Source organism: Tursiops truncatus, chromosome 6, assembly GCF_011762595.2.
Source record: "Tursiops truncatus isolate mTurTru1 chromosome 6, mTurTru1.mat.Y, whole genome shotgun sequence".
NCBI classification, from domain to species: domain Eukaryota; kingdom Metazoa; phylum Chordata; class Mammalia; order Artiodactyla; family Delphinidae; genus Tursiops; species Tursiops truncatus.
The window spans coordinates 115,112,081-115,135,156 of record NC_047039.1 but is presented as its reverse complement, the minus strand read 5'-3'; the positions used below and the strand labels follow the sequence as shown (position 1 = coordinate 115,135,156).

Here is a 23,076-nt window from a genome sequence, read left to right as displayed (position 1 = left end):
ATTTCTGTGTAAATTTTAGAGTCAGCTAAGTATTTTATGGGTTTTTTTGCTATTGTAAATGGTATGTTTTTTTTTTAAATAAATTTATTTATTTTGGCTGCGTTGGGTCTTCATTGCTGGGCACGGGCTTTCTCTAGTTGCGGCAAGCGGGGGCCACTCTTCATTGCGGTGCGCGGGCTTCTCATTGTGGTGGCCTCTCTTGTTGCAGAGCACGGGCTCTAGGCACGCGGGCTTCAGTATTTGTGGCACGCGGGCTCAGTAGTTGTGGATCGTGGACTCAGTAGTTGTGGCTCGCGGGCTCTAGAGTGCAGGCTCAGTAGTTGTGGCGCACGGGCTTAGTTGCTCTGCGGCACGTGGGATCTTCCCGGACCGGGGCTCGAACCGGTATCCCCTGCATTGGCAGGTGGATTCTTAACCACAGCGCCACCAGGGAAGCCCTAAATGGTATGTTGTAAATTTCATTTTAAATTGTTTGTTGCCACTATGTAGAAATACAAATGATATTTGTAAATTAATGTCATGACTTACAACCTTGCTAAATTCACTTCTTCCAGTACCTTTTTTTGTAGTTTTTTTACATTTTGTTCTTCTGAGAATAAAGACAGTATTTCCTCTTTCTTTCCAAAATACCTAAATGCCTTTGTTTCTTTTTCTTGCCTGTTGCACTGGTTAGGGCTTCCAGCGCAGAGCTGAGCAGAGGTGGTGAGTGTTGGGGAAAGCATTCCCTTTAAGCGCTAAGTGCCATGGCTGCCAGCTCGGCTCTTGGGTTTTGTAGATGCCCTTTATCAGACTGAGGAAGTTTCCTTCTATTCTTAGTTTGCCGAGTTTTTATCACGGGTGTTTTTTTTTATGGGTCTGTCAGATTGTGTGATTCTGCTCCTTTATCCTGTTAATATGGTGAATCACACTGAGTGATTTTAAAGTAACATCAAACATCACCTTCTTGGGATGGACTCATCTGCCTGTGGCATGTGGCCCTGTTTCTGTGTCACCTGACCCCTTGGGTCTGAGCAAGGTGGGCCGTGCTTGTCCTTTCTTGAAATGTAGGCAGGTTTGTTTGCCTACCTTCCAAAATGCAAAACTGAATTGGAAGGTGCTGCTGCTTTCCCTGTTCTCTGGAAGGTTCCAGGTGGCTTGTGTTGGTTTTCCTTAGATGTTTAGTACAGTTCACTAGTAAAACCATCCGGACATGAAATTTTGTGAGGATTTGAAAATTAAAGATTCAGTTGTTTTGATGGTTATTGAACTCTTCAGGTTTTCTACTTCCAGCGTCAGGTCTGGTAGGTTATGTTGGTCTAGGGATGTGTCCATTTTATCTGATTTTTCCTACTTACGGCATGAAGCTCACACTAGCTTCTTACCTTCTTAATTGGAGCATCTGTCCAGAGGTTCCCTTTCTCAGTCCTGATATTGGTTATTAAGACCTTCTGTCTCCCTCCTCCTCCCTCTTTCTCTCCCTCTCCGTCTCTGTCCCTTTCTCCCTCCCCCTCCACTCCCCGACCCTGTCCGCCTCCCTCCGTCCCCCGCTTTTTACTTTTATGGACCAGTCGTACCTGAACTCGTCCTTCCGGGGATCCTCTCTATAGTGTGTTTGTCTTCTGGTTCATTAACTTCTGCTCTTTATTATTTCCTTAATTTTACTCTTTTGATTTAAACTGTTCTTTCTTTCCTAACTTGCGGGCCAGCAGGCATTGTCTGTGAAGGGCCAGATGGTGAGTCCGCGGCCTCGGCAGCCGGCGCGGAGCAGGGGAGGCCAGCTCTGTGTGTGCTGGCCCTTTGGAGGCAGCGCGCCTTTCTGTTCTCAGCCTGGTCTGAAGTTCTCTTCGTCTCGGGTTTCCAACAATGTAGGGTTTTTTCCTTTAATTTACGCTCAGCATTTAGAACGCTCCTTGAACCCGACGCTCAATGTCAGTCATCGGTTCTAGAACTCGGGTGTTGCCTCTGTCCACTTGCACTGTCTGTCCCTCCTCCTGGCTACAGTCACACGCTCTCTTCCGCTCACACATGCTGTTTCTGGTTGTGTGGCGGACATCACACACGAACAGTGGCCAGAGTGGTCTCAGCCCGCGCTGCTTTCCGGTGGTGGCTCGTCCGGCCCTGGGGGCCTCCACCTGCCTCCCCACCCGCCCAAGTCTGTTCAAAGCCTGTTGTTTCGGCTTCACAGCCTCCCAGACGCCAGCGGGTGGAGGAGGCTGAGTGCTGGCTGCCTCTCGAGAGCGTCCCACTTCCTCTCTGAGTTGGCATCTTTGCCCCTCTCCCTGTGGCGTGTGCAGGACTCAGGCACCGAGGGGTGGGGTGGAACGGGACGGCCGTCCCCGGGGTCCTGGCGGCCCGGCGGCGCTGACTGCCTGCTCCATCCTCCTGTTGGCGTAGAGGCTGTGCCCAGGTGGGCATCATCCGGGCCCTGACAGAGGGCGGCATCCCTGCGCACGTGCTCGGATGTCCACCAGGGCCTTCACAGGCGCCCTGTGCTCTGAGGAGTGGAACTACAGCCAGATACGGATCCGGGCCAAGCAGTGGGCTGAGGTGAGGGGCCCTGCAGGGCCGGGGACGCAGGAGGGCATCGAGACGGACGTGGCTCTGCAGGGCTCTGGCCTCAGAGCGTGGCTTGTTGGGGCAGGGAGGGCACAGAGAAGCAAGGGCGTCAGTGTTGTGGGATGGGCTCTGGTTCATGCCTGGTCTTGAGTTGTAAAGGTGACTGAGGAGAGGTTAGTGCACCCACAGTTCCCCGCATTTCCACACCCACCCCACAGGGCCATGGGGGCACCAGTGCCGGTAGGCAGGCAGGGGGCAAGGCCTAGGTCGGGGCCCTTATTGGGGTTTCTGTGGGAAGGGCAAGGCGGGGCAGGGCACACAGCTTAAGATCTGCCCGTTCGAATAATTCCGGCGGGTTTCTGGGCATAGCTGCCTGGCACCTGGCCCTGGGTGATTCAGGCTTGGGGTGTGCGTTAGACACAGGTAGTCGGGTGTGGGCTCTGGAAGGGCTGGGTGAGCCCAGGTCTGTCTCTCTCCCCCGGTGTGCGGGACCCCAAATGCCAGAGCATCAGGGACACGTAAAGTAAGAAATATACGTCGTTGGTACAGTTGGCCCTGCGGTGAACGGACGCCAGGGGACAGTCCAGGATCTGGGGACCCACCCGGGCAGGCGGGCTGCAGCCTGCCCTTCTCAGGGCTCTGCTCGTTTTTTGTGGAGCAGAATGGAGCCCTGGCTGAAACCGAGAGTGCGCTCAGAAGTGTTGGCATTCTCATTTTTAAAAGAAAAGATGGGCCTCCTCTGAGCAGAAGCTCTCAGAGCAGGCCATCTGCCCGATGCACAGATCCCCAAGGCGCCCAGTCTCCCTGGGGGCTGCGGGCTGCTCGGCTCCGGTCACTAAGGACAGCCTCCGAGGGCAGTGGCCGCGGGGGACGGTGCTCTAGCCTCAGCAAGGGTCTGCGTGCAGGTCGGGCAGAGCTCTCCCACGGGTGTGGGAACAGCCAGGGGGCTTCGGGCATCATGTCCTGCCACCCTGAGTTTGCGCTGGGCCAAGGGAGCCCACTGGGCAGCCACCCTGTGGGCCATGGGGGATGGACCCCCCAGGCTGCTCTGTGGTCCCACCTGTTGGCACGTGGAGGGGGCACGGTGGGGTGGCTGCGGTGCTGGGCAAGGGCCTCCTCGGGAGTGAGGGCCTTGCTGCCCGCAGAGGACACCAGGGATGTCGCAGGCTGTCCTGGTTCCCTGTCCTCCAGGGGCGCGTGTGTGCCTTCTGCTCGTCCACGAGTCTCAGTGAGAGCGGCTGGGGGCGCGTGACTCACCCCCAGCTGGGGGCCCACGCCCACTTACAGCCCGTCCCAGCGTCTGTCCACACAGAGGCAAGGAGGACCCTTCCTCTCCATCCCTGACCCCTGAGGAGTCAGGCATTCTTGGGCCTGTGCCCTGTGCTCACGGGTCCTCACTGAGGAAGGATGGGCATCGGTCCTACCAGAGATCACGGGGCTTTGGCAGTGAGGGCCCGTGGTAGGGCTGCTGCTTCCCAGGATCAGAGGGGTGGAGCGTCTGCCGCGGTGGAGTGTGAAGGCCAAGCCCAGGCCAGCCCGGAGGGGCAGTGGTGGACGCTCAGCTGGCCCTGGTCCTGGATGGGCCTTGTCCCAGTGAGCCTTGAACCGTCCCCGCTGAGCGGGCGGTGAGGGCCCAGCTGACCAGGCCTGCCCGGGGTCAGCAGGCGTTCCTCTGGGACCTCCAGGCCCTGCCATTCAGGCCACAGTGTTTGCTCCCCACAGGCTTCTATTCGCAGAAAGCGCACGTGAGTGCCCAGGTCCCTGCTCCCTTCTCCTGACGCAGGCTCTTGGTGTTCCCTCGGGGTCGCCTGCTGCTGGTGCCCGGAGAGGGAGGCAGGGGTGAGCCCCTTCTCCTCTGCAGAGGCCTCACACGTGCCCCCGTGTGCCACCCCCCAGGATGTGATGTCGATGGTAAAGACCATGCTGGACCTGACCTACCCCATCCCCTCTGTGTTCGTGTTCTCGGGGGCTGGCTGCAGCAGAAGCATCTGCAGTGTCTTCAAGGACAGGCAGATCGAGGTGCACCCCCAGCAGAGCCCACGGCCTCAGCCTGCCTGGGTCTGGACACCCTGGGCCCACAGCGTCGAGGGCTGGCAGCCGGGGGTGGTCCCTCTGAGTCCCGTTCCCCTCGCAGGACCTGTGGGTCCCCTACTTCACCATCACCACGGACATCACAGCCTCTGCCATGAGGGTCCACACAGATGGTGAGCACCTCCTCCCGGGGTGCAGGCTCCCCAGCGGGGAGGGGCGTTAAGGGGCCAGTTCCAGGCCAGGCCCAGGGAAGCCCCAGGATCTCCCAGAGGAGGCAAGAGGCTCGGGGAGATGTGAACAGAGATGACTGCTCTGGGCCCAAAGGCTGAAGGGTGCACAGGGAGAGGTAGAGATGGGACGGGGGCAGAGGGGCAGACTGAGGGCCCACGTGGGTCACAGCTGCGTGTGGGTCGGAGCAGAATGCTGAGGAGAGAGCCCATCTGTGGGTGGGCGGCTGAGGCCCTTCTCCAGGCCAGAGTGTTTTGGGAGCCCCTTGAAACGTGTCTGCTTAGAAGTGAGTGGGGTGGCAGGGCTGGCAGAAGCTCACGGCAAGGGGAGATGTGGGCAGGCCCAGAGCAAGCCCGGCCCCCCTGGGCTCCGTCTGAGGGGGAGGATGTCCAGGAAGGGTGTCATCTGCCCGGGCCTGGTGCTCTCCGCCGGAGGCCAGACGTGCAGGGCTCAGGACCCATGTCGGCGAGGCTCTGAGCCGAGGGTCCAGGGCAGGAACTCACCCTGGGCAGCGAAAGGCTCCTTTCCTCTCCCCCGATCCCTCTGGACCCCCTCCCAGGCTCACTGTGGAGGTACGTGCGTGCCAGCATGTCCCTGTCGGGCTACATGCCCCCGCTCTGCAACCCCAAAGACGGACACCTGCTGATAGACGGGGGCTCCATCAACAACCTCCCAGGTACTGTGGCGGATGGGGGGCGGCCGCCCGGCCCGCCTCAGCCCCACCGCTCCTGCGCGCTGGGGGTTACGGGCGTGCGCACGCTCGGCGCTGCGTGCTCCCAGCAGATGGCTCTATTTGTCGGCTCAGCAGCGCTCAGAACCAGGCCAGGTAGAGGGGCCGGCCGCAATTAGGGCCCGTCTGTGCCCACAGTCAGAACTAACAGCCTGCAGGTGTCGGGTCTGCTGTGGGCAAGGCCCCTCCTGGGGCACACCTGTCACCTGTTGGACAGCTCTGTGCGCTTGGCCGACCCCCTCCGCAGGCCCAGGTGCGAGGGTGGAGAGGAGGCCGTCCCCACCCTCCAAACCCTCACCCCCGTCCCCCTACTCTCAGCGCCTCTCAGGCAGGCTCTGCCCCCAGCCCTGGCTCCACCCCAACTTCCCCCAGCTCTGACCCGTCACCCCAGCCAGGCTCCCGCCTGGGGCTCTGCATACCTGTCCCCATTGGTGACCAGGCCACTTCCTCCCCAGCAGATGTGGCCAGGTCAATGGGGGCAAAGGTGGTGATTGCCATCGACATGGGCAGCCGGGATGAGACAGACCTCACCAACTACGGGGATGCGCTCTCCAGGTGGTGGCTGCTGTGGAAGCGCTGGAATCCCTTGGCCACGAAGGTCAAGGTGGGGGCCCAGCCCTGCCTACCCCAGCTGCTCCTCCCCACATCCTGGCGCCTGTGTCCCTGAGACCCTGAGATGGGCAGGGAGGGGGTGCACCTTCCAGGCTCTGGGTCCAGGAGGGTGGTGGTCGGTCACTCACCATCCCTGCCCGCCTGGGACCAGCTCTGGGAAAGGAACCAGGCCTAAAGGCTCCACACGCCCCAGGACCCCTGGCTGGGTGCCCAGCCTCCCCCCAGGCCTAGTAGAAATTGCCTCCCCTTGGGGGGAGGGAAGGGGAAGGAAGGGCCAGGGCAGGAGACTCAGTGGCTGTGCCCAGATGGAGGCCAGGGGCCACGCAGGGACGGGAGAGCCACACTCAAGGGCTGTGACATGGCAGGTGTTGGACATGGTGGAGATCCAGACGCGCCTGGCCTACGTGTGCTGCGTCCGGCAGCTGGAGATGGTGAAGAGCAGCGACTACTGCGAGGACCTGCGCCCCCCCCCCCCCAACAGCTACGGCACCCTGGACTTCAGCAAGTTCGACGAGATCTGTGTGAGTGTCCAGGCCGGCTGCCCCTCCCAGGCCTCCCTGCTCTCGCGTCCCGATCACGGGGTTCCCGGTGTGTGTGCAGGAGGTGGGGTACCAGCACGGCCGAACAGTGTTTGACATCTGGGGTCGCAGTGGCATGCTGGAGAAGATGCTGCAGGATCGGTAGGGGACGAGCAAGGTGAAGGCGTGCGATGTGAGTGCCTGAGTTGGCACCCCTCCTTCCTCTCCCACTCCTGTGACCCGTCCTCTGCTGCCCAGTCCAAAAGAGAGGCAGGGCTCCCTGCAGCCAGCAGCACGTTGGCACACCCTCTCAACTGCTCAGGCCTGCAGGTTCCCCTGCCCCGCCCCAGGGGCCAGAAGACAAGGGCAAGGGCAGTGGCCCTGGGGGCTGTCTCTTGGCCTCTGCCCCCCTTTGACTCTCCACCCTTGAAGTGCTCACGTGGGAGAGGATGTCACTGTGGGTGGGGGGCTGCTCAGGACTCTGCCTGTCATCCGTGCCCCACCCGCATTCCAGGGCTAGGACCACAGAGGGTCATAGAGAGGGTGGGGCCGGCTGCGGTCAGGGGCTTCGCCAGATGTCTCCTTCGCCTCTGCCCCCAACGTGCTCACCTGCCCCAATGCCTCCTTCATGGACCTCACTGAGATCGTATCACGTATCGAGCCTGCCAAGGTGGCTGCAGCAGATGGTGAGTTGGACCCCGGGCCATATGCCCACACAGCTGAGGATGGTAGTGGCAATGTCCCCTCCTGACCCTTGACACTCTCAATAAGCCACCCTGGCCACCAGGCTCCCTCTAGCAGCCCCTGGCCCTGGTAGGCTGCATATGGGGACCCATGCCGGCCCCTGCCCCTGCTCTCAAGAGGATACCTGCATGGCCCTGCTCTCTGCCCAGATGAGTCTGACCACCAGACCGAATACAAGGAGGTGCTGCTGGGCAGCCCCAGCCGACCTGGGCTCCGACTCAGTGAGCTGCCCGGACACCCTGTGCTCCCCAGCTGAGCTGCCAGCTCCAAGGGCTCCAAAGCAGGCCAGCTGCTCCCTCCCTGCTGCCCTCCTGGCTTGCCCCCACCTTGACCTTGACCGTGTGTGCGGTTTGCTTCCAGGAGGACAAGCCCTCGCTTTGGCCTCGGCACTCCCGTCTGGCTTCCCCTGAACCATCCCAGGACTCCTCGTCCCCCCTGGCCCTCTGACCAAGATGGGTAGAGGTCTCTGCTCTGATGCACCCTGCAGCCAGCAGCTCCTGTGGGTGGGTTTCAGAGAACCAGCTGGCGCAGCTCCTGCAGCTCTTCCCCAGCCTGCCAGGGAGACCCTGCTGGGGCCCAGGGCCCTGCTGGCCGGTGTTGGAGTGTCTGGGGCCTCTCTGCGCCGGCCGCTCCTGGTGGGGCACTGGGTCCTGGCATCCCCTGCACACACAGCAGTCCTGGGGGGCTGTGTCGGCCCCTGCGGGCCCCCTGAGGCCTCTGAGATGTCAGAGCCCCTGATGCTTCTGCTTAGCCTGTCAATAAAGGTAGATCTGATTGTGTGGGACATGTGGTCCCTGTGCCGAGGTCCCCCGGGCAGGGGGCAGCACCAAGATGGGCAGCCCCACAGTCCTGAGGCTGCAGGGCGGAGTGGTCACCATGCGGGGACCCCAGGACCCCAAGCCAGGCAGGCAGGACACCCAAGGTCTGGGGTGCAGCTGGGATCCCCCCAAACCAAGGATGAGGCCCTCCCGAGCTCTCAGGCATTGTTTCCATTCTGTACACACAAGAGTCTTCCCTAAGATGATGCCCACACCTTACTTTTCAGATCATTAAATAGCGCCAGTACAAAAAAGGAGACCTGTCAGCTCTATGACTTTGGAGTCCACGATCCCTGCAGGTCTCGGAGCAGGGCACATGGGTCTGCGAGAGCAGGGAGACCCTTGACCGGAGGGCCCAGGACCCTGAGGTCGGGGGAGCGCAGGCCTCAGTTTCCCAGCTCCAGAGGCAGCTTTGAGAGGGCGGAGAGATGGTTGGTCCCGCCCCCTGCCGCCCAACCCGGCCCCCTGGCCCCCCGCCCCCCCACCTACTGCCGGGGTGGTGGGCGAGGCTTCAGCGTAGTCTCTTCTGGGCCCCGCCCGGCTCTGACGTTACGGTGGGCGGAGCCTTCCTCGCCCTGCTTTGGCTGTGGACGGCCCGGCCCCAGGCCTGACGTAACGGGGGCGGCCCCGCCGAGCCCCGCCCCTTCCCTGACGTCGCGGTGGGCGGAGCGCCACCCCCGGGCCTGGCAGTGCTGTTCGGTGCGGCGGAGCGCGCGGAGTGATCGGCGCGGCCATGCGGAAACCGAACCCGAGCCCAAGCCTGAGCCCGAACCCGAGCCCGATCTCCGGCGCGGCGCGGCTCCCCCGACGGAGGCGACGGGCGCGGGGCGCGCTCTGAGGCCTGGGGATGCGCCGCCGCCTCGACCATGGGCGCCGTCGCCTCCCGGAGGAGGGCGCTGCGGAGCGAGGCCATGTCCTCGGTGGCGGCCAAAGTGCGGTGAGTGCGGCGGACCGATCGCCGGGGCCAGCGCCGCCCCCGCCCCCGCAGCGTGATCGCAGCCGGCGCCCCGCCCCCACCTCCGTGCGGTTCCCTTCCCTGAGGCTGCGGTGGGCGAGCTGCACGACCTCACGACCCTCACACACACTGGGTGGCAGGGGCTGGATGGAAAGCAGACCTGGGCCCAGGTCTGGCCAAGGTGCACCGACACCCAAGGGTCCCCGAACTGCGACCTGCCAGCCCTGGGCATTCTGAGGTGGGATGGGAGTGCTTGCTGGGGGTGACCCCTGAGCCCTCCCTTGCTGGCGCCGAGGACCTGGGTGGGGTGGGGACGCCAGGGTGGGTGGTGTGCACTGACGGCGCACCCCGCTGTCCACCCCTCAGAGCAGCCCGAGCGTTTGGCGAGTACCTGTCCCAGAGTCACCCCGAGAATCGAAACGGTGCAGGTAAGGGCACGTGAGGCAGTGCCGGGACGGGGTCCACCCACAGCCCCCCATCCTAGGCGAGAGGATGCTGTCTCCTGTCCAGGTCAGGCCCAGCCCGTGCTTACTGTGGGGCGTGAGCAGGCAGCTAGTGCCCTGCTGGGCTGGCTTCCTCACGCCCCCTGCCCCGCCTGGCCCAGAGCCCCAGGAGGAGCTCCGAGTCACTCATCACCACGGCACCCACCCAGCTTGGGCTGTTGGCATGGCAACAGGCCTCCTGGCACCCCCAGGACTGGCACCACTGTCTCTGGGGGCCAGCTGGTAGGGAGGAGGGGAGAAGTTGGCACTGGGCACATGGGCGTGGTGGCAGGCTGGGAGGTGGCCTGCTTGTTTCTGGCCCCCCCCCATCACCCACAGGTAGCACAGCCTGTCGCCCACACGCACGTAAGAGGGGCTTGGGGCCCCGATAGGCGTGAGACGTGAACCTCTAGGGGGAGTGCGCAGCTCAGAAATACCTCTTCTGAAGTCATCAGGGCCCACGGTTCGTTCAGCGGGCCAGGCACCCGCTGGGTATTCATTCCCTGCCTTCAGAACACCCGGAGACTGGGAGGGCAGGGCCAGCAGGCTGCAAGCTCACCTGGTGCCTCTCCCCCAGACCACCTGCTGGCTGACGCCTACTCTGGCCACGACGGGTCCCCCGAGATGCAGCCTGCCCCCCAGAACAAGCGCCGCCTCTCCCTCATTTCCAACGGCCGCTATGAGGACAGCCTCCCGGAGGAGGCCGTCAGTGGGAAGCCGGCCGGGGAGGGCCCCCAGCCCCGTGTGTATACCATCTCCGGGGAGCCGGCCCTGCTTCCCGGCCCGGAGGCCGAGGCCATCGAGCTGGCTGTGGTGAAGGGGCGGCAGCAGCGGGAGCGGCACCCCCGCCACCATAGCCAGCCCCTGCGCACCAGCCCGGGCGGCAGTCGTGAGGACGTCAGCAGACCCTGCCAGAGCTGGGCGGGCAGCCGCCAGGGCTCCAGGGAATGTCCTGGATGTGCCCAGCTCGCCCCCAGTCCTTCCCCTCAGGCCTTTGGGCTGGACCAACCGCCTCTGCCTGAGGCCGCCAGCCGCCGCAAGAAGCTGGAGAGGATGTACAGCGTTGACCGTGTGTCTGGTGAGGGGGCTCGCTGGGGGCCTGGGCAGCTTCAGGCAGGATGCTGGTGCTGGGGTCGGCCAGCCAGGCAGCGAGCACTGTGAGGCTTGGGCAGAGCAGGGTGCCCAGGTCACGGCCTGCAGGTGGCGACCTGCCGCCACATCCCGTGCCCCACCTCAGGCCTCATGGTTGGCTCTAGCCTTGCCAGCACCAAGTCACCGGAGGAGTGCTTCCCCGAGGAGGGGGCCTGGGAGGGTCTTAAGGGTTGAGCAAGTAGAAAACCTGGCTGAACGGGAAGATCGGGCTGCCTCCAGGGAGTCCTGGGGAACAGTCCCTGCCCTGGGGCCCACTCACCAAGGGAGGCGCATGATTGCCTGGGCCCAGCCAGCTAGTGGGGCTCGCCTCAGGATGGTCGAGCTGTGCCGGTGGCTGCGGAGCCCCGGAGGCCTGCTGTCGGCAAGAGGCCTCCCTGGGACATTCACGTGGCCCCACGCTTCCTGGCTCTGAGGTTGTCATCTCCTGAGAGCAGAATTCTACCTAGCAGACCTGGCACGTCCTCTCAGGGCACCTCTTGGGCCTCCAGATCAGCAACCCAGCTGGGCCTCAGGGCACAGGCCTGGGGTGTGGGCAGTTCACCTCCACGACCTCATGTTCCTCTGATGCACCCAGGCCAGGGGCTGGGACGGGGGTCAGGGAAGAGAGTAGAGCGACCCACTCTGTCTAGTGGCTGTAGGGGCCCTGGGAAGGGGCGGTCTCCACCTCGCCCTCCGAGAAGGGTCTGGGAGAGGGGAGGTCCAACCAAGTGGACGCCAGAGTGGGCCGCAGAGAAGGCCCTGGAGACCCCAAGGAGAGGCTGCAGCCATTTGTCCCTGCCCTTCCCCTCCTGCTTAAATGGAGACAAAATCAATCCTTTCCCTGGGCACCCTGGAGGCAGGCTGTGCTCTCAAAAGAACACTCGTCAGCTGTGGGTAGCAGAGGGAGAGCCAAGCAAAGACAAGCGTCACCAAGCCGCTGAGCTGTTGTGCCTTGAAGAGCTGAGCGGACACCCAAGCCTGCTGGCCCTGCGCCGGCCTCCCGACCTGGGAGGCGGCTGGGGAGCCCTGGCGCTTCTCCTCCACCGTCTGTGGCAGAAGCATCCCCTTCCCCGACAGGTGGGGGTAAAGGCTTCAGGAACCCCTGAGCCAGCCTAGTCACTGCTCCTTTGGTCTTTTCCAGATGACATCCCCATCCGTACCTGGTTCCCCAAGGAAAACCTCTTCAGTTTCCAGACAGCAACCACAACTATGCAAGCGTGAGTCCCGTCTGATGTGTGCCGGGCCCAGGCCGGGCGCCGCCTTCCTGGTGCTCAGGAATTACTGCCGGACCCTCTCCCGTCCTGAGCCCACCTGCGTGGCTGCTTCTGAGCAGCCCCGTGTGCCGTGTACCGCCCGCTCTGCCTGAATGTGTCAGCCTGAAGGAAGGCAGGCCTGGCTGCTCTGAACTCCCGCTGCCCCTCCCCCGCCCCACCCCTTCCCCACTGCCCTGTCCCTCAGTCCCTCCAGTCCGTCCATCCTGTCCTGCGGGGACCTGGCTGGGGGCTGCAGCTGATGCAGCCACCAGCAGAGGTGGTTCGCTGCCCTGTGTCACCCAGCTCCGCCTTCACGCACGCCCCAAACAGCGGCCCACTTGTGTTTCGTGTGTTGCAAGCGATCACAACTTAGTCCCCTGGGGGCGTGCTCTTGACCTTCGCACAGCTGGGTGTTCTGTCAGGGCTTCCTTTCAGGGAGGGACTCTGCTGCAGTGTCCCCGATACCAGAAGCTTCCTCCTGCGTGTGCTACCCTGGGGAGCGCACCACCGCCCTTGGGCCGGACGGGGGCCGCTACCTTCGCTGCTGGACCCAGGGTCGGCAGGGCACAGTCAGGCCTCTGTGCGGCCTGACAAGGTCACAGCATCTGGTGGCCTGGGCCACGGTGGCTTCCGCGTCTGCTGCCCTTGCAAGGGCTGGCCTGCGGCATAGCCGGCACCCTGCTGGTGCCCGTGTGCCTGTGAGGGATCCTCCAGGTCAATGACAAGAAAGGAACTAACTGAAGGGCGGTTGGGGGTCTGAGGGTCTCTGCTCACTGTGTCTTCTCTCTCACGCTGCCCCTTCCCGCCTCGACTCTAGCATCTCGTAAGTACCGTGTGGACCTCGAGCCTGAGGGCGTGGCGGTTGTCCCTGGGGGACTCTCCCACCCCCACGTAGGTTGGGGCAGGCCAGGGACCTGGGCCTTGACCACGCTGGCGTGCTGGGTCCCAGCGAGCGCCAAGGCTACAGCAGGGCCTGCGGAACTGGGCCACGGACGGGCGAGGCAGGCCAGGACCTTCTGCCTGGCCCAGCGCCCCGGGTGCCCGCTGGGCCCTGTGCTTGAGCTGCTGCCCCCACGTCTCTGTCCCTCTTGCCTGCGGCCAAGGGCAGTGCTGACTCGTGGTGGTTTCCCAGGGTGTTCAGGGGCTACGCGGAGAGGAAGCGCCGGAAACGGGAGAATGATTCCGCGTCTGTAATCCAGAGGTAGGGCCTGCCAGCCACTCGCCACCAGGGTCCGTCTCTTGTCTGTCCTGGTCTAGCCTGGGCCCACCCAGCTCAGCAGACCTGATGGGGGAAGGGCGGTGGCGAACACTGGCCTGGCCCTGCTCTGGGGACGCGGCAGGCAGGAAAGGTCAAGCGGCCTGAGCCCCTAGGCCTGTGTTTTGGGGGTACAGTGACAGCTGAACTGCAGCCAGCTGGCCCCCCTGTGCCTTTTTCTGGCCCTTGAAGCCCGGAGCAGTGGGGTCAGCAGCCAGGCTTACCCTCCCTAAACCCCACCCACCTCAGAGATGTGTCCAGGAAGCTTGTCTGTCCACCTTGGAAGTTGGGCTTTGGCAGGGCACAGTTTGGAGTGAAGGAGACCTGCTTCTGAGGTGGCCCAGGGACACAGCGGCAGGGGAGGGGGCAGCTGCCAGCCCCTAACCCACCGCCCGCTTGGGGACAGTTGTGCTGCCCTGGCCACCGTGCGCAGGAAGCGGGAGCCCTTGACCCCGGGGGCGGGAGGCTCTCGGGGTTCAGAGTACCTGGGCGCAAGGAGAGAAGGGAAGCGCGGGCAGCGAAGGTGGGAGACCCGAGTGCACGGGGTCGCCGAGGGAGCTGTCCTGGGAGGGGGCGGGGCTGCAGGAGGAGGCTGGCTTATCGTGCCTTTGTACTGGCAGCAAAGGGGGAGCCCGGGAGGAGCCTCAGGAGGAGAGGGACTGGGTGGGATTTGCCTGTGGGAGAGCTGGGGGCGCCGGGAGGGCATCCCTCACGGCAAGGGGCAATGTTGGGACGGTGGCCAGCAAGCAGTGGGGAGGGGAGCGCGTGGGACGGGGCGCCACCCTCGCGGCCCTCACCAGCCCCCGGTGCTTCCGCCCCCAGGAACTTCCGCAAACACCTGCGCATGGTCGGCAGCCGGCGGGTGAAGGCCCAGAGTAAGGCCCGGGAGCGGCGCGGGCGGGCGGGCGGGGGCGCGCTGTTCTTGGCCGGCTGGGGCTTTGCGTGCTGCTCTCTGCGCCCCAGAGGCCCGCGTCCCCAGGCCCCGCTGCAGCCCCGCGGGCGGGCACCTTCCCACTCCCAGGCCCCGCCCCTGCACTCAGACTCCGCCCATGTCCACCTAGCACTGTCCTTGTCCGCCGTCGACCGTCCGCACTCCCCACTCCCGCCCCTCCCGCCGCAGTGGCGTCCTCCACTCTCCGGACCCCCTCACGGTCCCCACGTCCTCCCCAGCCAGCCCCTGTCCCTGTCCACCTCGTGTGGCTGCAGGCCCCGCCCCTAACGGGTTCTGCTTTCGCTGCAGCGTTCGCCGAGCGGCGCGAGCGGAGCTTCAGCCGGTCCTGGAGCGACCCCACCCCCATGAAAGCCGACACCTCCCACGACTCCCGAGACAGTAGGTGCCCGGCGGCGCAGGCCAGCGCATCTCTCCCAGAGGCTCCCCTAGGCCCCCAGTCTTGCGCTCCCACCCCGGGGGAGCAGCTAGGCTTCTGCGCCTTTGCTGAGCCTCAGTTTACCAGACTCGGGGGGGCGCCCTGGCACCTCCGATTTTCTGGGCAGGGGTAACTAAGGGCTGCGGCTCGCTGGCTGCCCTGGCCTGGTGCCGCCCTCATGCCCGAAGCCTGAGGAGCAGTGCCAGACTCCTCCTTGGCCCAGGCGACAGGCACGCCTGGCTGGAGCTGACCCTTGCCCTCCGGCTCCCACTGGCCTACACCAGGGTCGACCGCCTTCGAGCCGCCAGCCTTGCCAGGCTGCTGGGGTCCTCAGCTTGGCTCTCACCCACCCTGGGCTTCCCCCTGACCTGGAGGACCCTCTGGGACAGGGCTTGCTGGCTCTGGCCTCCACGCATCTCGGGGGGCTGCAGCCGGGACAGGAGGCGCTGCAGCTGACCCTCAGGCCCGTGGCACATCCTGCCCTACAGGTAGTGACCTGCAGAGCTCGCATGGCACCTTGGGTGAGGCCTTTGAGGACCTGGACTGGGAGACGGAGAGGGGCCTGGAGGCTGTAGCCTGTGACACTGAGGGCTTCGTGCCACCCAAGGTCATGGTGAGGCCCCACACAGCTCTTGCAGGCTGCTCAGCAGTGGGGAGGGGGGTCTCAGGGGGGCTCCTGCTGCCCGCTGGCTCCCAGGCGGCCAGGGCACTGAGTGGCCCCCTTGTTGTTCCCAGCTCATCTCCTCTAAAGTGCCCAAAGCTGAGTACATCCCCACCATCCTCCGCAGGGACGACCCCTCCATCATTCCCATCCTCTACGTGAGTGCCTGCCCAGCCCCCATCGCGGTGTTGGGTGGGGGGTGCTGCCTGAGAAGGGCTCTGACGTGGGGCTGGCTTCCATCTGTCCCAGGACCACGAGCACGCCACCTTCGAGGACATTCTGGGTAAGTACTCCGCCCCCCCCACCCCGCCCTCTGGTCTTGGGGCTGCTGGGGGCGGCACTCACACGTCTGCCTCCTGCAGAGGAGATAGAGAAGAAGCTGAACGTCTACCACAAGGGGGCCAAAATCTGGAAGATGCTGATTTTCTGCCAGGTAGGGCTCAGCCCTTCCTGCCCAGGGGTGGGGGGTGGAGGGTGCCACCTCCCTGGGCATGAACGTTTGCATCTGCACGTGTTGAGGGCAGCGGTGGTTGGACACCGGTGCGCGGCCCCGTCTGCTAACTGCAGTCTCTCACAGGGCGGCCCAGGACACCTGTACTTGCTCAAGAACAAGGTGGCCACCTTTGCCAAAGTGGAGAAGGAAGAGGACATGATCCAGTGAGCTGGGGGGAGCTGGGAGGCTGGGGGGCTGGATGCAGCACCTGCTGGGGCACCGTGTCCCCGCAGTGCCTCCTGTGATGCCCCCTCACACCTGGGGGTCGGGCTGGAGGCCACCTGTGACCACCCCTCCCCCGCCAGCTTCTGGAAACGGTTGAGCCACTTGATGAGCAAAGTGAACCCGGAGCCGAACGTCATCCACGTCATGGGCTGCTACGTCCTGGGGAACCCCAACGGGGAGAAGGTATGGGGCCCAGACCCCAGACCTGTGAAGGGTTGGTAGAACCCCCATTTCTCTCCAGATTCCCTTTCCCTTCTCCTCCCAGAGAAACCCCCATGCCTGGGCCTAACCAGCTGGGGGCGTCCTGTCCCCCACCCCCCATTCTCCTCATCCCTCTCTCTTCCCCTGCCCTGAGCTCATGGCCCACCCCCTCTTTTCAGCTGTTCCAGAACCTCAGGACTCTCATGACCCCTTACAGGGTCACCTTCGAGTCCCCCCTGGAGCTGTCAGCCCAAGGTGAGTTTGCCGGGCTGGTGCCCAGTTGTGGGGTGGGTTCCCGGGGGCGGTGGCCTGAGCCCCGGCCTCGCCCCTCCTGCCTCAGGGAAGCAGATGATCGAGACCTACTTTGACTTCCGGCTGTACCGCCTGTGGAAAAGCCGCCAGCACTCGAAGCTGCTGGACTTTGAGGACGTTCTGTGAGGGGCGGGTCCACCACCCGGCCGCTTCCTCGGACCAGCGACGGGGGCTGGGCCGCTGTGTGCTGCCCAGTACCGTGTGGGTCCTGGTCTTCACGGCCACTTCAGGGCACCCTCAGACGTCGCTCAGGTTCCCTCCCAGGGGTCTGCTCCTCAAGGCATCACGGGTCAAAGAGGTCCCAGCCCCCGCGCCTGGGAGGAGCCGCCGCGGCCGGTGGATGTTGACCGGGTCTAGGCCTCGGCTGGAGGCCGCAGCTCTGGGGCGGTTCCTGTGCAGGGTCATAGAAATAAGTGCAATTTTCTACAACCCCTGAGACGATTCAGAGGGAAGCAGCATCACTGGTTAACTAGTTAAGTGCTACGTTACTAGTAACGGCGTAGACCACCCGGCTCAGCGTGTGTTCAGGACCTTGTCTGCCCCAGCGCCCCAGCCCTGCCGTATCTGATCACCAGCACCAGGGCGGCCCGCCTGCCCGGCCTGGCTCCGTCCCTGGCCGAGTCCCTGATCGTCTGTGCTCGCGCTGCTCTCGCCACCCCGCTTACCTGGCCTCGGCCGCGCCGGCTCGGCAGGGGTGCCTGGGCAGCAGCTGGGGGGCACACCTTCCTTTCTTTCAGAGCGGGCCCTGCCTGCTCCCCGGCCTCCCAGGCCCGCCCAGCTCCCTGCTGCTGTCCAGCTCAGCTTTTGGCGGCCGAGTTCTGAAGGCCTCTCCTAGTGCAGAGCCCTGGGGTCTCGGCGGGGCCTGCTGGGGCTGGGTCCTGGTGGGTGAGAACCCTGCTGCACTCCACGTAGGGGCCTGGACCCTGCAGCCGGGGCCTGAGAGCTGGGCGGCCGGTGTGCTGTGGGCTCGAAGCCTGGCCCGTGGCCCAGTGGGTGGGCTCTCTTGTACATAGCTGGGGCTCGGGGGCTGGCCCCCCTTTGCAGAGCCTGGTCTGAGACACCTGGCTGTGCCCCCAGCCAAGGGGGGGCGGGGGCTGAAAAATGTACGACTTTCCTTAGAGTGACCATTAAATCTGATTCTCTGCTGCGGCTGCCGCGTGGGTCTCCTCTCTCAGCAACCACCGTCCACTGCCTCCCTGGGCCCAGAAGATTCTGGGCCCGCTGGTCTGAGGTTGTTGCTGTGGTGGCCGCCTGCACATCCTGGCCTGGAGCAAGGGGGCTGGAGCGGCTAGGCCTGCCCTGCCAAGGGCACGCTCTGCGAGAGGTCTGGGGACGGGGCCCCCAGGGCTCCGGGGAAGCGTCTGGGGAAAGAGCAGGTCCTTGACACGGCTGCAGGATGTGGTCCTGCAGAGGAGCCAGGTGAGGTCGGGAGATGAGGGCAGAGACACCCTCCTCCTGCAGCCTCTGCCCCACTCCCGGGCACAGAGCGGAGGGCCATTCCTTCCCTCAGGCCATTCTCTGCATGTGGTCAGCAGTGTGGCCAAGCTAGGAGGTGGCTAGGAGGTGACCACAGGACCAGCTGGCCATCACTAGCCTTAGTCATCCCCAGATGTGCCCATTGCCACCACCCTCCCCTCCAGTGGCCAAGGTGCTTTGGGGTCCAGCCAGGCTTGGCTACCCTGGTGGCTCCTGGTCCAGTTGCCTGTGGGCAGATCAGCAGGTGCCAGATGGGTGCATCCAGGGCCACCAAGGGCTGGGGAGGGCGGGGGGCTGCCAGGGGATGGCGTGGGTGAGGGCTGGGGGCCTGGAGGCTGGCAGCCTGGCATCAGGGGGTGCTGCCAGGAGAATTCATGTCCGGAAGAAGGCCCACGCAGGCCACGAGGATAGCTCCCGGCGTGACCCAGCTGCTCTCACCGTGTGCTTCGAAGGCACGATTACCGTGTGACCTGCAGGCCTGACCCCGGGGCTGCCAGAAGCTTTGTCGCGTGCCCCTGCCCCTCCCCCAGACTCTGACGGGGGACCCTGTAGTCGAGGGACTGGGGCTGCGGAAGCAAGTGGGCTTGCCCCACAGTCTTCTGGGTCAGCTGCTGTGGGTAAGGGCTGGTGAGGTCCGCCCGTGGGAGGCTTGAGGTCTTGCATCTGGTTCACAAGGTTCCTTCCCTCACACCCCATAAGCACCAACCAGCGTGTTGGAGAAAAGACATGAAGCCCAGTACAAATGAGGAAGGCGTTTTGGGAAAAGAACAAAACCGAGGGGAGGGGTGGCCGACCCGGCGGCAGGCTGGGTGGGGGCGGGGCACGCTCAGGTCTCTGTGGCCTTCCCCGCACACCCAGCCAGCTGGGAACCCGCGGCAGCAGCAGCCAGCGAGGGCTGGGGGAGCAGTATTGGCGACTAGTGCGCGAGGAAAAGGCTTAAGGTCCTTAGCATGTGAGGAGTTTTGATGTATTGACAAGAAAGAGACAAAAACCAGCAGAGAAAAGTGGGTAAAGGCCTGAACTGACAACTCGCAGAGGAGAAAGTCAAGCGGCCGATGAAAAGCCAGTGAAGGGGAAGAGGTGCTTGCTGCCTGTTTGTTTGGCAAAAATTTAAAGGGTATGAGTCACCCTGTGCTGGTGACTGTGTGGGGAGGAGATCATGTGAATTGCCATAGCCTTATTAGAAAACAGTCTGGGAATAGCTCTTAAAATATAACTGGTAAGCACTGAACCAGCACCTCCCACTGGGGCCTTCTGCATGGATGTCCATGTCCCACAATTCACGCCATTAACTGGGGCAAGGCCAGACCATGTGGACGGCTATCCTGGAAGAGGCAGATTGTTTAAAAGGCTTGTTGAGGGAGAAGTATGGTTGGGCCTGCAAGAGGCCCGAATACTCTCTGTTTAAACTGATGAGGTCAAGCTCACAGTGATGAGGTGTGTTCCGCTCACCCACTGTGACACACACGCCTTTATAATGTCTGATGTCCAGTCCTCACCTCCTGGTGACAACGTGGACAGAGGTGGCCCCGGCCTGCCCTGTCTACCTGTGCTGCTCTCTCCAAGCCTTGCGGTGTGCATGCCCCAGCCTACGTGGCCAGGCTCACCCCCTCAACCCCAAACAGCCACCCCCCGTTACCCCCTGCCCTGGATGTGTGCCCTAGAGGGACAGACCCCACCCTGGGGAGGACAGACTCAGGGCACATCTGCCTTGTCTAGAACCTTCCATCACCATTAGGATGAAACTCAGATCCACTGTTTGCCCTACTATCCAGAAGGGACACGTTGTGCCTACAGCTCCTTTAGGAGGTCTGTGTGGGGGGAAGAGAGTCGCACTTGAATTCCCAGGGAGGGATCTCCAGAGACCAGGATTAGGAGGGAGATCATCAAAGCCACTGTGGAGGCACCCTCCTGCTGGTCCCACCCCACGCAGCTGTCACCCAGACAGGGCCAGGGTCTTTCTGGGGACCCCAGGAAGGCAGTCGTGGACTAGACGTGCTGTATTCATTGGACATGGCTCAAGGGCCAGGAAGGGAGACCCTGGAGGGGGCTGGGAACTAGGGACCTGGAAAGGTCAGGAAAACCACCTGCAAAGGTGTTTATGAGCCCCTGGACCTGCTCCCAGGCCTGTGTGGACCTGACCCAACCAGCGCCCTCAACAGTGGGCCAGCCCATTCCCAGACCCACCACTGGGGGCGCAGCTAAAACCCCAGCATTCTCCATGGGATGGAGGCAAGACCCCAGTCTCAGAGTGGAATTCAAAGCGCTAGAAACCAGAAGAACTGTGGCACTTGCAGACCATGAAGAGCTTGACCAGCAGGTACCACGGATGAGAAGACACAGGTGTTGAAATTATCTGACAAAGACTCGGTAGAGCTGTTGTAAAGATGCTCACATGAGCTGTTGATCTAAAATAATAAAACAGCCAGTTACTTTACCAGCAATATGGGTTTATTCGGGAACAGTAAAGAACTGGAATTCAGGACAAGCAGTCTAAGGTGAACCACAAGCAAGTGCGGAGAACAAGGGAGCAGAAACTCTTTTATAGAGGAGAAGGCGGGGTTGGGAGGGGCTGTTCTAAGCAAAGTGTCAGTTGGAGGAAACGGAGTTCGCAGTGTGGTGGCTTTTCATTGGCTGAACTGTAATGGTCTCTCATTGGCTGGGCTGTTGCTGGGCGGGGAGACAATCTTCCTTTCTCCTGCTGGGTAGTAAGTAGTAATCTTCCTGTTGGGCCTGCAATTGAGGCTGCACGGTAGGCCGTGGGCGCTCCCCCTTCTGGCCTCCTGTTAAATAAGCTTTCTGTTTATTAATTTCCACGTTTCTCCTTTTTGATCAAGATTTTTCTCTGAAAGCATTGCTTATCAAAAATCAGTTTTTTGGGCTTCCCTGGTGGCGCAGTGGTTGGGGGTCTGCCTGCTGATGCAGGGGACACGGGTTCGTGCCCCGGTCCGGGAGGATCCCACGTGCCGCGGAGCGGCTGGGCCTGTGAGCCATGGCCGCTGAGCCTGCGCGTCCGGAGCCTGTGCTCCGCAACGGGAGAGGCCACAGCAGTGAGAGGCCTGCGTACCGCAACAACAACAGCAACAAAAAGATCAGTTTTTTATGGATTCAGTGACTTTTTGTCCATCATTGCCAGGGGGGACCTTTCCTGGGTACCGTGTCCCTCGTGGAAGGGCGAGTGCACAGATCGGAAACCTCTTGAGGTCACATTCAAGTAACAAGGAGGGGTAGGAGGGAGATCTCTCAGGAATTTCCCATCTAAAGTCTGTGTCTTAGAATAGTGAATACAGCAAGGGAACAGTCAACACAGAAAGAAGTAAGCACTTTGAGAAGGCACAGTGCAGGAATAAACATGAAGCCGTAGCTGATAAATTTTCCCCCAAATAGCAAAACTTCAAGGACTTTTAATTTATTTATTGCAATTGAAGTATAGTTGATTGACAGTGTTGGGTTATCAAAGACTTATTCATTTGAAACTAAATGTTTGTCAATAATACAGCCTGTAGGTTACAAATTTAGACCATGAATTTGGATAAGGATCCGGAGTCAGTTAATAGTCCAGGTGAAAGAGAGAGACTAGTGTGAATTTGAAACCTAACAGGCCCGGTTCTGATATCTGGTCAGATGTCGTCTTCTTCAATTCGGGGAAATCTTTACTTTCAGGTCCCCAGTCGGTGCGCAGCTTCATTCAGGCATGAGTCACCTGAAGCCAGGGGTCTATTCCTCGGAGTTTGACAGCACAAGGGTGGGTTAGCAGTGCCTGGTTTGGGCCTTCCCAGTGAGGGTGAAGGGGGTCCTTACGGGTCTTTTCCAACAGAGTCTCCGGGCTGCAGGTGCGATGCTAAGCTCTTCGTCTCCCGGGAGTGTGCTGTGGAAAGATCGCTCTTCCAGGGCATGACTACTTTCAACAGACGCATTCAGGCCTCTATAATATTGAAGTGTGCCTCCGTTTACCAGCAGTGGGTGAAAAGAGGCGGGTCTCAGGTGCATCCGAGGTCTGGTGACTGTCTCAGGGGTGAGAGTTTATGAGTTCCAAAGGGAGTGGTCTGAGATTGAGAAGGATAAACGGCAATGCTTTTGGCCACGGTAGTTGGAGAGTCTCTGTAAGTTTTGCCAGTCGGGTTTTAATAGTGCGATTAGTGCATTCGAGTAACCCTGTGGATTGGGGATGGTAAGACAGTGAGAGTGTAAAGCCGGCCAAACAGTACGGACTAGTCGAAGTACCAGACCAGCAAAGTGGGTTCCCGGGTCACTGTGAAGGACTACCCAGGGAAGGGGATTAGGGATTACCCAGGGAAGGATAATCTTTTCTAACAAAATGTTAGCCTTGGAAGAAGCAGTGGCCTGTCTACAGGGGAGAACTCTGGTCCAGTGAGAAAACATACAGCTCATGACTAAACATGTTTGTATCTGTGAGGTGGGGAAGCTGTGTGAAATCCATCTGCCGAACCTCCAGTGGTCCGTGAGGCAGTTCAGTGTCCGGGAGCAATGCGAACGGGTTTCCCTGGATCGTGTTTTGTTTCTCGTGGAGGTGTTTTTGGCCCCACCGTGTGGCACGTGGGATCTTAGCTCCCCAACCAGGAATCGAACCCTCACCCCCTGCATTGGAAACGCGGAGTCCTAACCACCAGACTGCCAGGGAAGTCCCTGCCTGGATTGTATTTGGACAGGTGAGACAGGTGGGACAAGCCAGGTGGACACTTTCTGCAGCCTTATGAATGTTTCCGCACCGACGCTGGTTCGTGAAGGCTCTCATTTTGTCAGTGGACCTACCAATGGTGAGAAGTGAGAACCTTAGAATTTCTGGTGGAGGCTGGATTGTTACTTGGCCCAAGCTAGAGTTCTTTTTCTCGAACCAACAGTCACTAGATTTCCAATATTGTTTTTCCTTTTCTGGGGCCAATTGTTATGCATTTCTAGTCAATTTTTCCAGATTGTCGTCTTGGGGAGCATGTCTTTGGACCGTGACAGAAGTTTGGCCATTGATTCCTTTGAGAGCAGTGGTTTTGGAGGAAATATCAGTGACATGGCTTCCTTTAGCCTCTGGGG

General features: G+C 61.9%; 2 protein-coding genes across 35 annotated transcripts in view; both read left to right on the top strand.

The window, feature by feature from the left end:
* The window catches only part of PNPLA7 (patatin like domain 7, lysophospholipase), a 31,787-nt gene extending 24,133 nt beyond the window's left edge, over positions 1-7,654 (top strand). The window contains 10 exon segments of the mRNA XM_073806947.1: positions 2,367-2,438; positions 2,441-2,526; positions 4,432-4,554; positions 4,670-4,739; positions 5,354-5,470; positions 5,983-6,128; positions 6,502-6,657; positions 6,737-6,842; positions 7,251-7,340; positions 7,548-7,654. Coding sequence (XP_073663048.1) covers positions 2,367-2,438; positions 2,441-2,526; positions 4,432-4,554; positions 4,670-4,739; positions 5,354-5,470; positions 5,983-6,128; positions 6,502-6,657; positions 6,737-6,842; positions 7,251-7,340; positions 7,548-7,654 — 1,073 coding nt within the window.
* NSMF (NMDA receptor synaptonuclear signaling and neuronal migration factor) overlaps positions 7,202-23,076 on the top strand; it is a 32,093-nt gene continuing 16,218 nt past the window's right edge. For 23 of the 34 annotated variants that reach the window (XR_012332781.1, XM_073806880.1, XM_073806892.1 and 20 more), the window contains exons 1-14: positions 7,202-7,340; positions 7,759-7,901; positions 8,444-9,153; positions 11,926-12,001; positions 13,170-13,238; positions 14,115-14,167; positions 14,533-14,626; positions 15,152-15,272; positions 15,395-15,478; positions 15,570-15,603; positions 15,683-15,753; positions 15,898-15,977; positions 16,119-16,221; positions 16,419-16,494. Coding sequence is in view for 33 of the 34 variants with exons in the window: in XM_073806880.1 (XP_073662981.1) it covers positions 7,873-7,901; positions 8,444-9,153; positions 11,926-12,001; positions 13,170-13,238; positions 14,115-14,167; positions 14,533-14,626; positions 15,152-15,272; positions 15,395-15,478; positions 15,570-15,603; positions 15,683-15,753; positions 15,898-15,977; positions 16,119-16,221; positions 16,419-16,494 (1,600 nt within the window). In the remaining variant the exon portion in view is untranslated. Of the gene's footprint in view, positions 7,341-7,758; positions 7,902-8,443; positions 9,154-9,537; positions 9,600-10,230; positions 10,732-11,925; positions 12,002-13,169; positions 13,239-14,114; positions 14,168-14,532; positions 14,627-15,147; positions 15,273-15,394; positions 15,479-15,569; positions 15,604-15,682; positions 15,754-15,897; positions 15,978-16,118; positions 16,222-16,418; positions 16,495-16,579; positions 17,701-23,076 lie in introns of those variants that run through there. The other 11 variants (XM_073806906.1, XM_073806878.1, XM_073806907.1 and 8 more) reach the window with 11 other exon arrangements.